This window comes from Pholcus phalangioides, unplaced genomic scaffold (genome assembly GCF_987345545.1).
Source record: "Pholcus phalangioides strain wild (caught in Gottingen) unplaced genomic scaffold, Ppha-v1.0 ptg000011l_1, whole genome shotgun sequence".
NCBI lineage: Eukaryota > Metazoa > Arthropoda > Arachnida > Araneae > Pholcidae > Pholcus > Pholcus phalangioides.
Genome location: NW_028301604.1, coordinates 21,051,022 through 21,066,200, shown reverse-complemented (window position 1 = coordinate 21,066,200; position 15,179 = coordinate 21,051,022). Strand labels below are relative to the sequence as shown.

The 15,179-nt window shown below is 36.3% G+C and overlaps 1 protein-coding gene across 3 annotated transcripts in view; it reads right to left on the bottom strand.

The window, feature by feature from the left end:
- LOC149080210 (5-aminolevulinate synthase, erythroid-specific, mitochondrial-like) overlaps window positions 1-15,179 on the bottom strand; it is a 56,265-nt gene that overhangs the window by 38,507 nt on the left and 2,579 nt on the right. The window contains exon 1 of one of the 3 annotated variants that reach the window (XM_089239262.1): window positions 13,103-13,423. The exons of 1 other annotated variant lie outside the window; for it this stretch is intronic. In XM_089239262.1, the coding sequence (XP_089095388.1) occupies window positions 13,103-13,175 (73 nt within the window). In that variant the 5' untranslated portion in view covers window positions 13,176-13,423. Of the gene's footprint in view, window positions 1-5,017; window positions 5,547-13,102; window positions 13,424-15,179 lie in introns of those variants that run through there. One more of the 3 variants, XM_089239260.1, reaches the window with a different exon arrangement.

The window sequence follows — 15,179 nt, the reverse complement described above, 5'->3', positions numbered from 1 at the left end:
TTATAATTATAAATATTTGAAAATTCAATTTATTTAAAAGTTATTTTATTTTATTTCATTAAATGTAATTTTATCGACATTGCACAATATTTAGCTAATCAATGCGTATATTTGCTTCCTAAACGAACAATATTTGTTACTTTTCAGTTGTTCTCATGTGTAAAATTTTGTAGAATGCGCCTGCGCTAGGATAATGTATTCACAAATTCTAATTTATTTCCAAACCAGAGAATCTTCCTAAAGTTTGATTTGCACAGTAATAACATTTCACTTGGTATTAAAAAGCCAAAAAATATCAAAATCACACCGATTTTCTCTGAAGGAAAAGAAATCTGGCTATTTCTTCCGTCACTTATAGACACACATTTTCATTGTTTTAATAGCTTCAGAGCAACTTTCAATATGGAAGAACTCAAACACATTCCACCAACAGCAGCACCCGAATGGCGTTGGAAAAAAAATTAGTCTAGCGTATAAGTGTTAAAGTTTACTCAAAGCTCAGTCAGAGGGGGAATCTGGTGGTTCGCCAGACCGAAACGACTGGTGTACATGTATATCGAATCACATGATTAATTTACAGTACTATAAATTTGTATGTAACCGTAACCGTTTGGGAATCAACCGCTAAGTGGAGATTATACATAATTTTTGAATAGGGATCAAGCACATACAGTTGAAGTCGCTTAACAGTATACGGCTAATACAAACCTAAAATCGCTTTTAGTTCGTTATTTGATTGCATTAGAAATTTTACCCTTAATCGATACGCATAATCAGATATATGCATTCATTGTGGCAAATTATCTATTACCTGGAAAAGAGTTTATCTGAGCATTCGTCTAGTCTACTTGTAGAATTTTTTTTTTTTCAATTTCTGTGCCACCAAACCGAAGTAGCAACAAAAACTGCCGCCATCCGGGGTCAGTAAACCCACGTTCACTGTTGTCCTCTTTTCCTTAAATTGTAATTATTTAACTGACCTGCGTTCTTTTTTAGACTTTTGACTTCGTTTCGCTTTCACTGCATCTGCCACCAGCGTTCTTTCTACGTCAAAAGCACTTGCGAACGAAGAATAGAGTGCGAAAATAAAACTGCACTTTAGTGATTTTAACTTGTTCATTGAATTTTTTGAATGAATTTAGAGAAATAAATCAAAGATTACCATTACGGGTATATTATCAAGTGCACACACATATTTATTAATTGATTATAATTCGTCTCAACACGCGTGTTCCTCACAAAAAATTAAGACATAAAAACTATCTGTATATGTATGCTTGTACATTTCTTTGATAAATTAAAAAATTAAAAAAAAAACAAAGCTTGATAGTGATTGTTCAATGATTTTACTTGAAATTGGGAACGATAATTTGTGTGACCATTATTTTGTCACACAGCGATCATTTCATGAGTGAGAGAATGAATTCCACCTGGACTTAAAGTTCGAGGCTGATTTCCGGCTATTCTTCCACGTTTTTCTCCAGGATTCGCTCCTAGATCTCTCGAACGGGAGGTTGGTGCGTTACCATTCAGTTGTCACCAGAACTTTGCCACTGGACTTATCCCGTTGCCGAGATCTCTTCCAGCCCAGCATCCATTCAGTTGTCAGGAGGGAAAAGTTAGTAAGAGGGTATGATAGTTCGTTTCCTAAACATTACCACGTTATTATCAATAGTTCTGACGAGTAACGTCAAAAAGTACTTGAGAATGTAGATTAGAGTCTTTCTTATCAATAGGGCAAAACAACAAAATTGAAATCATTCAATAAAACACCCTTATCTGCCAGATTACGTCGAGTTTTACGCTGAATACTGATAAAAACTACACTCGCCCTCTTCGTATGGATATTGAAGTTCAAGAAGCAAGCATTGGAGAAAAAAAGAAATGATTAGATGAATTTAAAAACATACACATTCAACGTGAATAATACGGGCGGATGTGTACGTAGATAGTATGTTAACGCACAACAAGCAGGAAGAAACACAAAAACTCACGTGCCTTAATTTAAATAATATATGAATGAATGGAATGCGTGCGAATGTATATATCCTTTGTCACCATATTTATTAATTTACGTTCATCTTACCAGCTAAGGAAATGCATTCAAGGAAATGCATCCTCCGCAGAGATGCCAGCCATTTTCATGCAAGGAAAAGAATATATATATTTACTTTCGTATAATTTTTTCTCTGTGAGAGATCTTTTGTGTGTAGCCCGTTCCTGGTCTTATATAATAGTTTTATGTTTCTTTTTTACATTTCGTGTCTGCTGCATCACGATCCGAGATAAAGTAGAAGCATTTTTTGACGTCATTCTTCAATGATAACTTCATTAGACACTTTTGTAATGGTGACACTGCTTTTCATCAAATAGCTGTTGTACCACTACATCAATTTTTCTATGACCAGCATTACGCAATACACGCAAGTAATTTATCACATCCATTATATTCGATTCAGAATTGCAATCAAGGTTTGCAATGCTTCCGGTATCGTTACAGACTGTTAAGCAAAAACAGCGGATCATTTATAATATTTATAAATCTTTACGAGTCCATATTTTAAAATCCCGATATACCGTATTCTCAGAAGTAAAACATTTTTTTTTGTTTATTTGATGAGATTTTAAATGGCGTTTTAAACTCATTGAATTTTTTTGAGATTTTCTAAAAACACGTTCTCTTCGTTAAAATAAGCTCACATTTATATACAATCAAATTTAATTAATTATTCACAGAGGGCTCGTTATTTGCAGCATTTTAAATATGAACATGAAATTATATGCATTTACTTCTACTGGGACTACAATAGAGTCTATAGATCTCTTGATAATTCGAATCTTGAAAGTTCGAGGTTCCGGATAATCATTCGAAAGAATGTTTCGAAATTCTTTTTAAGAGACCTGTATCTTTCTGTTTTTCGCCAAGAACATTTTTTTCCCATTTTTCCTGTGAATGTGAGTAATTTCAGTTTGAATGGGACTTTTACAGCGACTGAAGGGGGTCTTGGTCAATAGGCTGGGGTTTCAGTGTGTTCCCAGGCTAGAATTTTGCAGACACCCTTCTATTGTAAATTTGTGAGAAGAGTGAAATTAAGCAGGAATAGGTAGGTCCAGGAGAAAACAAATTAGAACAAGTATTTTTCATCAAATGAGAATAAGTTCTATTTTAATACTATGCCATCTATTGCAGTGTTTCTCAAAGTGTGCGTCGGGGCTCCTATGGGCATCACCAACCTTTGTCAAGGGCATCGCGGCGAGCTGGAGATACTGATTTGTGTGCCCATTTTTATGCTTTGAAGTTTCTCTTTTATAAGGTTAAAATATCTACCAAACTATTCTGGGGAGCCGCTGATGAAATGAATTGGGCAAGGGAACCGCGGGTGACAAAAGTTCGAGAACCAGTGGTTTATTGGAAGGGCCCCATGTAAGTTCAGGCAAAATATAATTGAAAGGATGACGGGGCTCGAACCCTGTGACAGACCTTACACAGTTGATGCTAGGTATTACGACCACCTTCGTCCCGTCAAAAAGGGGCGTTATATTGGGAGGGTCGTCATATCGAAAATAAAACATATGTGATAGTTGTTCTATGAAAACATTTGGGACTTATCCTACCTGTCGTTGTAATGGAATGGTCACCATAACGTGGGGTTGCTATAACGAGCGTCGACTGTGTTTTCTAAATATTTTTCACCACTTATATTTACTATAAAATCAATATAGGGAGACACTCTCCACCCCAACACCTCTGAAAGTCGTTTTCCATTATTTTTCGGATAATCCGAGTTTTCAGTAATTCGAGGTGGTCTCAGTTTCATTTACTTCGGATTATTGAGACTCTTCTGTACGTGAATTAACGTCAGCTAGAGAGATATATAATCTTCATGCAAAATATTAAAAAAAAATACTTTATAAATATTCACACGTTTAAAAATAAAGTTGCTATTTCTGAAAAATGATCTTTCCACTTTATATATACTTAAGATTTTCTGATTGCAACACCGATATTATGCTAATAGTGGTTTTTTTTTTAAATTTCAAAATTTACGTGTTATACAAACACGTGAATTTCGAAGTAAAAAAGGAATAGAGGGTGAGGCTTTTTTTCACATCCAGACTGTCTTGAAAGAAATTGGCATTGGTGTTTACGTTACAAAAAATGAACATTATGAAAGGCTTTATTCAATATTTCGAAGCCCGTGAAAGCTCATGTCACGTGACACCATGCATGTCTTGATGTCTTGTTCTCATTCACAAAAACTAGATGCGATTTCTCTCAGATTGAAAAAGTTATGGAATTTTATGGAAAACAAAAAAAAAAACTCTCTCAGTACTGTTGGTTTTACCAGAACTTTATTAAAAACATGAAACTAAAATCATGGTTATGGATGTTAGAGAAGAATGTCTATTTACAACTTCCACATTCATTCATTGGAAATAATTTTTGGCTAGATTAGATACATGCTTTTTGAATTGATATTTTCAATAATTTAACATTTTATTAAAAAATATTCATCGGTATTTTGGTGACTTCAGCTATGATTTAGTTAATTTATAAATGAATGAAGATGAAGTAAACAAAAATTGTATACCAAGTCATAAATTTTCTACGCATAACGAATAAGAAACGATAAACCAAATATTTTTATTTTTCTATAATTAAATAAATAATTAAATTTCATAAAATTGATAAATATTTAATATTATATTTTTACTAGACTATTTTTACGTAAATATTTATTACTCTTTAATCAAATAAATTAATTTACAAAATAAAAATATGCTCAAAGATAAAATAAAAAAAAAACAGTAAAAGTATATAATAAGAGATAAATTTGCTTTCATTAATTATTCAGTCAATGAATATATTATCATATCCTATATATATATATATTCTGAGTCAAAAAAATTTAAAATTTTTTCTAACTCTTTATCTAAAATTTTAAAAATATTGATTTTTGGAAAGGTTTCGGTTTAAAAACGACGTGAAAGATTGCTTAATAAAAGAAACACATACCTGCTGCTGTAATTGAGGCAGCAATACCAGCTGAACTAGCCATCACGGAGTTTAAAAGTCGAAATATACGGGGGAAAAAACAAGGCGAAAAAACGTACTTTGGGGTGTAAAAATCGTCGACGAGTGAAGCAAGCTCTCTAGCGATGGCGAGGTCGAATCTGGCCAAAGTTGAACTAGGGCAGGTTTACCAACTTTTACTCCTTTCACAGGTCGCCAAGAAAGACTAGCGGCGGCACAGAAAATGACCGACAGCCTAAATATCTTTTGAGGAAAATGCGCTTCTTTTTTTCGCAGGTGGAGGAGGAAGGGTACAAATAATTATGTATATAAAAAAAGGTCACTGACGTGTTTTATAAAACACACACACAATTCCCTATCGTCCCACAAAACAACTCAAGCCCGGCCGACTTTTTCTTTCTTTAACTCAAACCGATGGCTGGTGTAAAAAAATGACGTTAGCGCAATGCAGAAAGACAGAGAGAGAACGAGAAATGAATGAGTGATTTCAAACCAACGCGAACTTATACACACATGCTATATTTTCCAAAAGATCTAAATATCTTGAGCGGAAAAAAATTGTCAATTTTTTTTTTCTTCTTATCTTAGCAGCTACAAAGCGAAAAAAAAAAAAAATCGACTCGATTGTGTAATATAGAGGGACTTTTAGCATTTACCCGCCATATGTACCTTTTCTCCTTGCAAGGACGAGGCTTTTGGCGCGTCTTTCCATCGCTAGAAATGGTGGGTGGCGATCTCTCTCAGTTCAATCTTTTTTTCTTTCCTGCTTCACTTTTTTTTAAGGCGATTTTTCTCCGCATTATTAAAATAATGTGGTTTTTTTTAAAAAATCTCCGACGTCCAGGTGGGTGAAAGTTAAATATGAATAAAAAGGTGATCGGCTGTTAATAGGTTGAACAAGATTCTTGATGAATACTGTTCGTTAAACGATAACAGCTGTTACGTAGGTTCGTGAAAAATAGGTTTACGTTCTTCATTTTTGGTGCATCTCATTTTATGATCCCGTAGGTTAATTATACCTCATCACCAAACTTCGAACCCAATTCTGTCAATTGTTAGCAGATTTAAACCAGTGGAACCCCGTTTATACGTCTTTCATTTATATAACTTTCGCATTTATACGACTTTTGGCTTCAGTCTGGTTCATCCCTATGCATTTTAATGATGAAATATTTAATTTGTGTGACGTATAGCTTAAATTATTCGATGTTTCACTTTAACTCTCGAACCCCCAGACGTTTGAAACGACATCGTTTCTATCTATTCGTGCAATTATCTATAATCTATGCAATTTTTTTTCTAGATTGCAAAACCGTGTCGTGCTGAAATAATTTTTCATGCTTATTTTCACCGAAAAGCAATAAACTTTAGAATACTTCTAACAGATATGAAAATAATTAGAGCGGACTATGGTCATTTTTGAGTGGATACTTAATTGAGAGACAATTTATTGTTTTGTTTGTCAGAATTCAACAGATGTGGTGAGCCCCAAAGAAACGAATTTCAGTTGTTTGAAATGTCCACAGCGTTATTCCTGAACGGTGGAAAACAAGACCGCAGCAGGGGATGGGAGCGACTTGGAGGTGTGTGTCCTTCTCCGGCATATGAGGAAATAACTGAAAAAGGCGGGAAAGATGGCCAAAGTTATATCTATTGTTCTATCACTTTTTTTGGTCTCCCTCCGAACGAACTTTCTGGCTACGGGCCTAGTAAGAAAGCACAGAACAGAATGGACCGAGCACGACCGGGCTCTGTCGCTTATGCGATATAAGCTCATTGCCCGGAGGGCGTGGTCGTGAGAAAACTCTGAGTTACAAAGAGAAAAAATAAAAATAATTGGAGTCCCTACCATGGGATCTAAAGGATCGCTAGTCATGTATGTGCATTCATATACAATAGCGGTTCTCAACCGGTGCTGCGTGGAGCCCCAAAGGCACCGTATGCACCTCCCAGGGGCTCCGCGGTGACTCGAGGAAAATAAAATGAATCAGTAAATTTGATAGATAAGTAAATAAGAGAGGCCCACAAGGTTCTGCCATAAAAATTATGTACAAAAAAATGGCTCCTAGAGTAAAACAGGGCTCCGCCATAGAAATTATATACTGAAAAAGGACTCCACGAGTCAAAAAAAGGTTGAGAACCACTGATATACAATTGCAAAAACATGTGCGTGGTGTACATCCATTTTGCTTGCCATAATTGTTCTGGTCGCCATTGGTTTAATGGAAAGCATGTGTACGAGATTAGACAAATGAAGAATTGAAATATGTGAAAAGGCAGCTGTGCAAAGGAGATTGTGTGAGGCCCCTTTCGTAGGGTACATACAGGACCTTATGACAATATATATTAATTCGAGAAACAAAAATACAATTTACAATATATACTGTAATGCAAAATTACAAAAAAAAAAATTGGAGGACCTATCATGCAAAGGAGGGGACCTAAGACCAATGCCATCAGTGGCTTGGCGTAAGTTGCAGGTCGTATTCTTCTGAGTCCCACTGGATCTCTGTGTCAACGCGTCTTGTTGTTTTGTTGATCTCCGGGGGGGGGGGGGTCACTGAGATGTCCAAGCCCACCCTTTTTTTGCCATCATTCGGGCTTCCCATTAGCTTGATCTTATTTGGATTGTCGCTCAGGAAGGTGACGAGGTTTACTAGCCATTTGGTTAGTTCTGGTCTTTTGAGTATAGATTTTATCCAGACCACTGACCAGCATTCAGCAGGGGCCCTGAAGTTCAGATGTTGTGTGGGCAGGCCATCAGTAGTGCATTTTGGTCCCAACCTTACCGCATCCATACTTGTCGTTTGGGACCACTTTGAAACGGTGAAGGTTTGTTTTCCGTGTCCGGTTATAAACATGATGATGATCTCTCTTCTCCATCTGTTATTCCCGGCTTTCACCTAGGCATCACGTCGTTAGTTCTAATGCCCCGGGTTGTTCCAAGCCAGCTGCCATTCTTCTAGCATGTTCTTCTCAGGGCCGTCTCAAGACCATCATGAGGCCCCCCCCCCCAGGCCAGCTGATTTTTCTGAGGACCTACCTGGCAGATTCTCGAAAATTTCAACCAGATCTAATTTTTGTGAGGCCCCCTCTCTTCTCTTGAGGTCCCCGCGCCATGCCCGGGTGGGCCCATGCGTTAAGACGGCACTGGTTCTTCCAGATTAGCGCCTTGGCTGCAGACGGTGGGAGGCATACGCTGTTGATTAGTTCTCTGTCACGAATTGCATCTTTGGCGCATTTATCCGCTTCCTCGTTGCCTCACAGCCCTCGTGTGCCTTAAACCATGACACTTGAATGTTCGGGTGCCTGTGGAGCAGTCCTCGGATTTGTCTTGCTGTCTTAAGGGTTGACATCAGTGAAACCCCTATTATATATATATATAATTATTATTATGATAATAAAATTCTTATTAATTCGTTATCAGCATATTTTACCACAATAGAAAAAGAAATATTATAGTATTATATCCATTGAAGAAAAAGTCAAGAAGTTGAATTCTTAGCAACATTCACAACAATATAGATTTTTTTTAAACATATTCCAGTACTTCGTTTGTTAGGGGCCGTTCAAGTATTACGTAAGAACATTTTTAGCCATTTTTGATCCCCTCCCCCCCCCCCTTGTCAACAAAATTTCGTCTTCAGCTCTGCCCCTCTGAATCCAACATATTTTCATAAAGGGTGGTTGATCACGTAAGCATTATCCAAAACCCCCCTCCCCCCTTGTCATCAAAAGTCAGCAAATCGGAAACCCCCTTCCCCCTCCCATCGATGATGACATAATACTTGAATGGCCCCTTATACTGAAATAACAGTTACTTCAGAAAATTGCTTGCAGTTGTATACGAATGTAGGTATAAATGACATTTTCAAAATATGTTGATGAAGATATTTTAAATTTTTTTCCGTTTCGCCGCTTCGTTAGGAAATTTGTCTGTTTGTCTGTTCTGGCAATAGCATTTGATGAATTCTGTCTTCAATAGTGTATTTTCGTAGATATTACAGTACATACCTGATGTGTATGAGGTGCTCAGTTTTAAAATGGATCAAATTCCCACAAGAATTGATTTAGTGATAACCTAATTATTTCGAGAGTTCTTTTTTTTCATTTTTCTTTATTTAGAATGAAATTCACTCCCTTTTATTTCAGAAATAACATCTTACTGGTCGCAATTGAACAATTTGTATTAAATAAAAATCTTAGAAGCCCAACATAACGAGGGGGTACCAAAAAAAAGTTACCAGAACCGCTTTACGGTAAGCGGAGCATACGTAGTAGGTGGTTCTCCTACTAAGTAAGCGTAAAACCACTATGCCTGAGTCAATATGCCAAGTGGCGTTGCTCGGAAAAATTGTACTTGGCATCCGTCGTGAAAGCTGTTTAGCCTGTTCCTTGTTTTTAGCCATGGAAGACTTAATGTGAACAGTGCGGGGCTCCGTCTGACCTTCAATGCCTGGATTCTAATCCATGGGCCTTGATGGTAACCTTGATGGAAGACGAGCATCTTACCACTGCGCCACTAGGGCACCGGGCATCAACAGTGCGGTTCTGTGAAATTTTCCCTGTTGGGATGTTAGAAACAGCTTACGGGGATGCTGCTATGGGTAAAACTTAAGTGCACGGGTGCTTTTTCCCAAGCTAGCTGCCAAGAAGATTGATTGCACAGCAGCGTGCAAAGACAGACGGCGGAATGCGGAATGCAAGAATTTATACGCCGAGACCATGCAAAGACAGACGGGCCACTGGTTTTTGCATCATGACAGTGCTCCGTTTCACATATCCTTCACAGTGCACCAATCATAGGCGCCAGAATTTAGGGGGCTGAGGCCATTTGATTCCCTTAATAAATTTTGTGAAGGGGCTAAGCCCCTCCCCAATAATTAATGAATATACAATGGATCACACCCTTCCTCCTGCGTACGCATTTGAGTACCGTATATAACGAGACTGGCAACTTTCAGCCCCCCAATGTTTTCTTCATGTCGTTGCCGCTGGCGCCAATTGTTAACAAGACTCAGTATGACTCCTGTGCCAAACCCGGACTATTCACCTGATTAGTTCCGTGTGACTTCTCGTTAATCCTCAGAGATGCCGGTGTACTCTAATTTACCTTGGCGGATCTGGGTCCTTTTTGAGTGAAATTGAGTCCCTCTAGAAAAAATTATAGTCCTCCCCACTATTCACTGGTATCTCTGTGAATTATTTCCAGCATGGCCCAGGTCGTTGATCTGCTTATTCGTTGAGCGGCGGGCCGTGTTTTTGGTAGGAGGAGGTATCCCTGTGAATCAAATAAATAATTCATTTCTGAAAACATGTTCTATCCAAAGGTTCATTGAAAAAAGGCCCCACCCAGTGGTGGTTGGCTGAAGTTGGTTTTCGGTGGTTCCCAACTTCGAGGCGCAAATGCGAGCCGATCTCTCCGTTAAAAGTCTCGCCACAGATAGCAACACGCCTACAAACAGTACAAATATTCAGTCATTACACTTCACTTCTGAAATATAGATGGCTGCACCGAAAACTCAGACACAACACCGGATACGCACTCAGACTGTTAGGTGCACACACTTACACTTCCGCCACAACTCCCTAGGTAGTAAATTGCCCATGGCGATAGACCTGAGTTGTCATAGGTTTGAAAGAAAGAAAGAAAGAAAAAAAGATTAATTTACAAGCTTATTACTAGGTTCTTTTACTTTCATTATCTTCTGGTTGAAAAAGCTTGCAAAGAAGCCCATTAAACCAGAATTTAACAAATGTAATAAATCTAAAACAAATATACAGTCGATCCCGCTTATAATGTTCCCATTTAGAATGTTTTAGTACGACTTATTTTCATGGTCACAACTCTCCAAGTATAATTCCCGTTAAGATTTCCCGTTTAAAGCGTTTTCCTGTTTACAATGTTTTTATGATGTTTTTTTTAAAAACGTTATAAGCGGGATTCACTATAATTAAAAGTTGGGCACACACATTTATATATTTATTAATAAATCAATCTATAAACTCCCTTGTGATTGATTTTCCATTTCGCAATAAAAACCTCAGCTATTTCAACGAAGCAATTTCCTGGTAGAATGATTTTATTTTCCCTCCCTGATGGTCCACCACTCTGATCATTAACTGCCACATATTTTCACACCTGAATATGGGAGCTGTCAGATTCGTATTGGACACAATTTGTATTCCCACAAATTTTCATGAAAGCTCTTTCCATTTCTAAACCAAATTGCACATAATTTTTACATATGATTACTGGTTACATGTTTGGGAAGTTTCAAATCCCCCCACTCCATCACCTACAATGAAGAAAAAAGAAAATCAGACTGGGGCAATCGACTTGTTCAGGGAACATGTTTAAAATTCAAACCCTTCTATCAGGAGGGAAATCAGCCGAGTCCCTTAATACTAAGGGTTGAGAATGTAAAAAAAAAAAATCTTTTGAGTTCTCAATGCTAAAAACATTCAAGTTCTACAGAATATGGCCTCTAAAATTCATGAATAAACATATAACAATACCGAAATAGGAATTTACGGCAGGAAAAATTCATAAAATTCATTTTTACATAAAACGTTTGAAAATAGGCAAAAAAAGACATTCATGGATTTTTCCTGAACTTCCGAGCTCTACTTATCTTTCTGTGTTACCAATTTTTTAGAAATGTATAGTTTCGAAATCAGGTGATTCTCTTTGAGTCACCCTGTAAAAGTATTAACTTGATATATTGATCAAGTAGAATTCGATAAAATTACATTGTATGATACATGGTAATTAGCTCAGCTGAGTAAAGCCATTTTTTAGTGTTTTCACATATCTTTAAAATAAAAATGAATTTCTTATTTGGACGTTTTTATTTTGGAGAATCTCTCGGGGCCCTCCCGCAGTTCATTGACGCGACCCCGGTCGCGACCCACACTTTGGGAACCACTGCTCTATTGGATTTGTATTAGTTGTCCTTTATTGCTCATTCTTTTGTTGGCGTCACCAGAATTAAACTTGTGTTAAACTTATTAAAATCACACATGCTCGAATTCTTAAATGTGTTGTTTCAAAAATTCCCTTTCAAATTGCAACTAACAGATTAAGAGATTTTAAAGAATGTTTTTTAGAGATAAATATGAAGATGAATGAAGAAACAGTTATATGAAACAGGAAATGCGAAGAAAACCATCACGAAATAATATCGCCCCTCCCCCCTCGTGCTAGAAGCATTGAATGTGCAAATTTTCATTTTTTTAATCAGCTGGTTGGATACCTTATTTTTCTATCTACGTTCTGCCTGAAGCGCGAATGTTGAAACCATATCGAAACCGTAAACGGATACAGGCTCTTCGAACAAAGGGGGGGGGGGAAAGATTTTCGACCTCCACTTTCCCACCTATGCTAGTAATACAAAATTTTAAGGGAACGGGGGGTGTGGTTATCTCCTCTGCCCTCACCCTGTATACACTACATGTCGAGTAAACATTCAAACTTTATTTCGCGGGTTCTTTTTTTCCCCCAAGGTCATTATACTATAGATCTTTGAAGAGATTAGAGCAGACAAATGGGGAAATGAATATTATTGGAATTAAATCATGAATAATAAATTATATTATTACTTCCCCCTAGTTTTTAATTCAAAAACTTTTATCCACGCCTGTGTTCAATTTCTAACAAAATTAAATTCTAAATTTTTTTTCAAGTATCATTGAATGTGATTTCACTATGAATTTATTTAAACTTTGGTGTCATTTTTTTCAGAAATTTTAGTTTCATTTTTTTCAAAAATTTTAGTTTCATTTTTTAATGAATTAAATTTTTAATATTTCAGTAATGCACCTCCATAGCATGAAATTAACAATGAGTTATACTAAATAAATACGTTGATGTTTTTCTAGCACTTTCCGAAATACACAAAATTCTAGATAAAAAAATGTCATTATAATTTCTGAATGACTAATGAATAATTTGTATAAATCTAATTGCAGTGAATTTTTGAATGAAACGAAATGACTTTTTTATGTGGAGACTCAACTTGTATGTAAATCATTTTTTACATCCAAAAAAATATATTGCATACTCACGATGGTTCAGTTTCGATATTTTCAGAAAACCCATTAAAGAATTTTTTGGGAGAAGACGCAGAAACGATGCCATGGTTCTATATTCAAAGGCACTGTTGGTAACTCGATCAACAGGATGCAGAAGAATTATTAATTATTGTGTTTATCGGTCTTTATGTATCAATCTCAGGGAAGATAATTTTCCTGCCTCCAGTGTCCCTGAGAGACTTAGGCCGCGCACATAGTGGGGTGACCAAGAGGTACGGAAGTGTATAATAGATACTAACAACGAAAATAGCCACTCAACGAGGTGCACCACATGAGCAAGAATTCTTGTTTTTACCTCGATCTGCTGATTGATCTGTTTGTCCCTTCTTTTTTTTAAACGGGGGAGGGAGGAAAAAAAGAGTTTCTGAGGAGAGATAATCATCATCATCATACCCTTACATTTCAGAACCTCTCGGGTCATTTTTTCTATCCTCCTCTACTGTGTGCGGACATCCCTTCCTCCACCCCTATGCGATTTTTTCTTCTTAGTCGCAATTTTTGTAACCCATACCTTTGCATCCGACTATGAGGGCAGCCTAAACGGATTGCATGAAAAATGCTTCATCTTAAGATCTCTCATGACTTACTTGATATAAGATTAAAATCCAACTCCACACAGTCTTTTACGCAAATTCAGCTTTATGATATTCGATTTTTGGCTGTTGTGCCACGTATAGCTGATCTTACTATGATTTGAGTACACGTGTGGTCAAAGTATAATATACTATATGAATAGTAATAAAAAACATTTCACTTAGGTCATGAATAAACAGACACAGTTGGAAGGATAAGCATCATAATTATCTAGCAAGAATAAAATTTATACTTTCCGTTGTTTGCGAATGCGAAGTGTTAGGTTTATGAAAAAAAATTTCCGTAGATATATATTCCAATTTTTATTTTAGCATTCTCAAAGCACTCAATGCATTTTGCTTATAGTAAAAAAATATAAAAAAAAATCGTTACTCATTGACGTCTATCGTGGAGACACTTATATCAATCCGGATGTGCTCAGTGTTCTCATAAATATGGTTTCTTCTCCACTTGCATACGCAATTGATATCGTAGGCGGAGATACTGGATAATTGCTTTTGTGATGCATTCAAAAATATTGTGTATATATAAATCTTTCTGATAATCTAACATATATGGTTAAAAAAAACATGACTTTCTCTAGACATATTCCCAGCAAGCCACACTCTAATATGCTCAAATATTCCGTTTTGTAAATTTTCAAATGTTTCTGAGAAATCACACGAGTTTCTGAGAAATCACACAGCGCAACCAAATGAAGTGAGAAAAAATTGGAGAAAATTATGTATCTCTCTCTCGAAAGCGATATTCAGGTAATTTTTGCTCGAATTGTATTTCAACAAACCAAGTAAAAATAAACTTTTGATAATACTGCATCTCAAAGTTAGCTGTCATTCTATTATAAAATGACGTCTATAAATAATAAATGATTGCTTCTTAGCAATGAATAATGAATGGCTCATATTTTTGTTGTAAGACTTGGATAGCGTATTTCATTCATCGATTTCCATTCTTCCGGTCATTCTCTTCAAGGTACTTTAACATAACATACACTAGACATTTTTTTAATTTTTTTTTACTTAGGAAAATTCTCTATAGGAATTCTATATAGGAATTTCACATAACTTCCAAATAAAGATCATATTTAATATTTAAATAAAGCAAAAAAACGATACCAAATCTTCGAAGCCTAAATAGCACGCACTTGAGACTGTGAACATTTTGTCGCACCAGGATTTGCAACTCAAAATCGATTATGAACGACCCCCATGTTTTCATACCACTCCCTTGATTTGAACCCAAACTTCTGGAACTAGAAGTTTTCACACTAACCACTGGACTGCCAAGCCAAACGACTTGGGCACACACACACACATTTGGTATTCATAAACTTCACATAGAGTTGTCAAGTATCGCTAGAGCTATATCAGATAAGGGGAAATAATTTTATCGAACCGAATGAAATAATTTAAATTAATTTTTCCTTTCTGCAGAAGTTTGAATTTTCATTATTGTT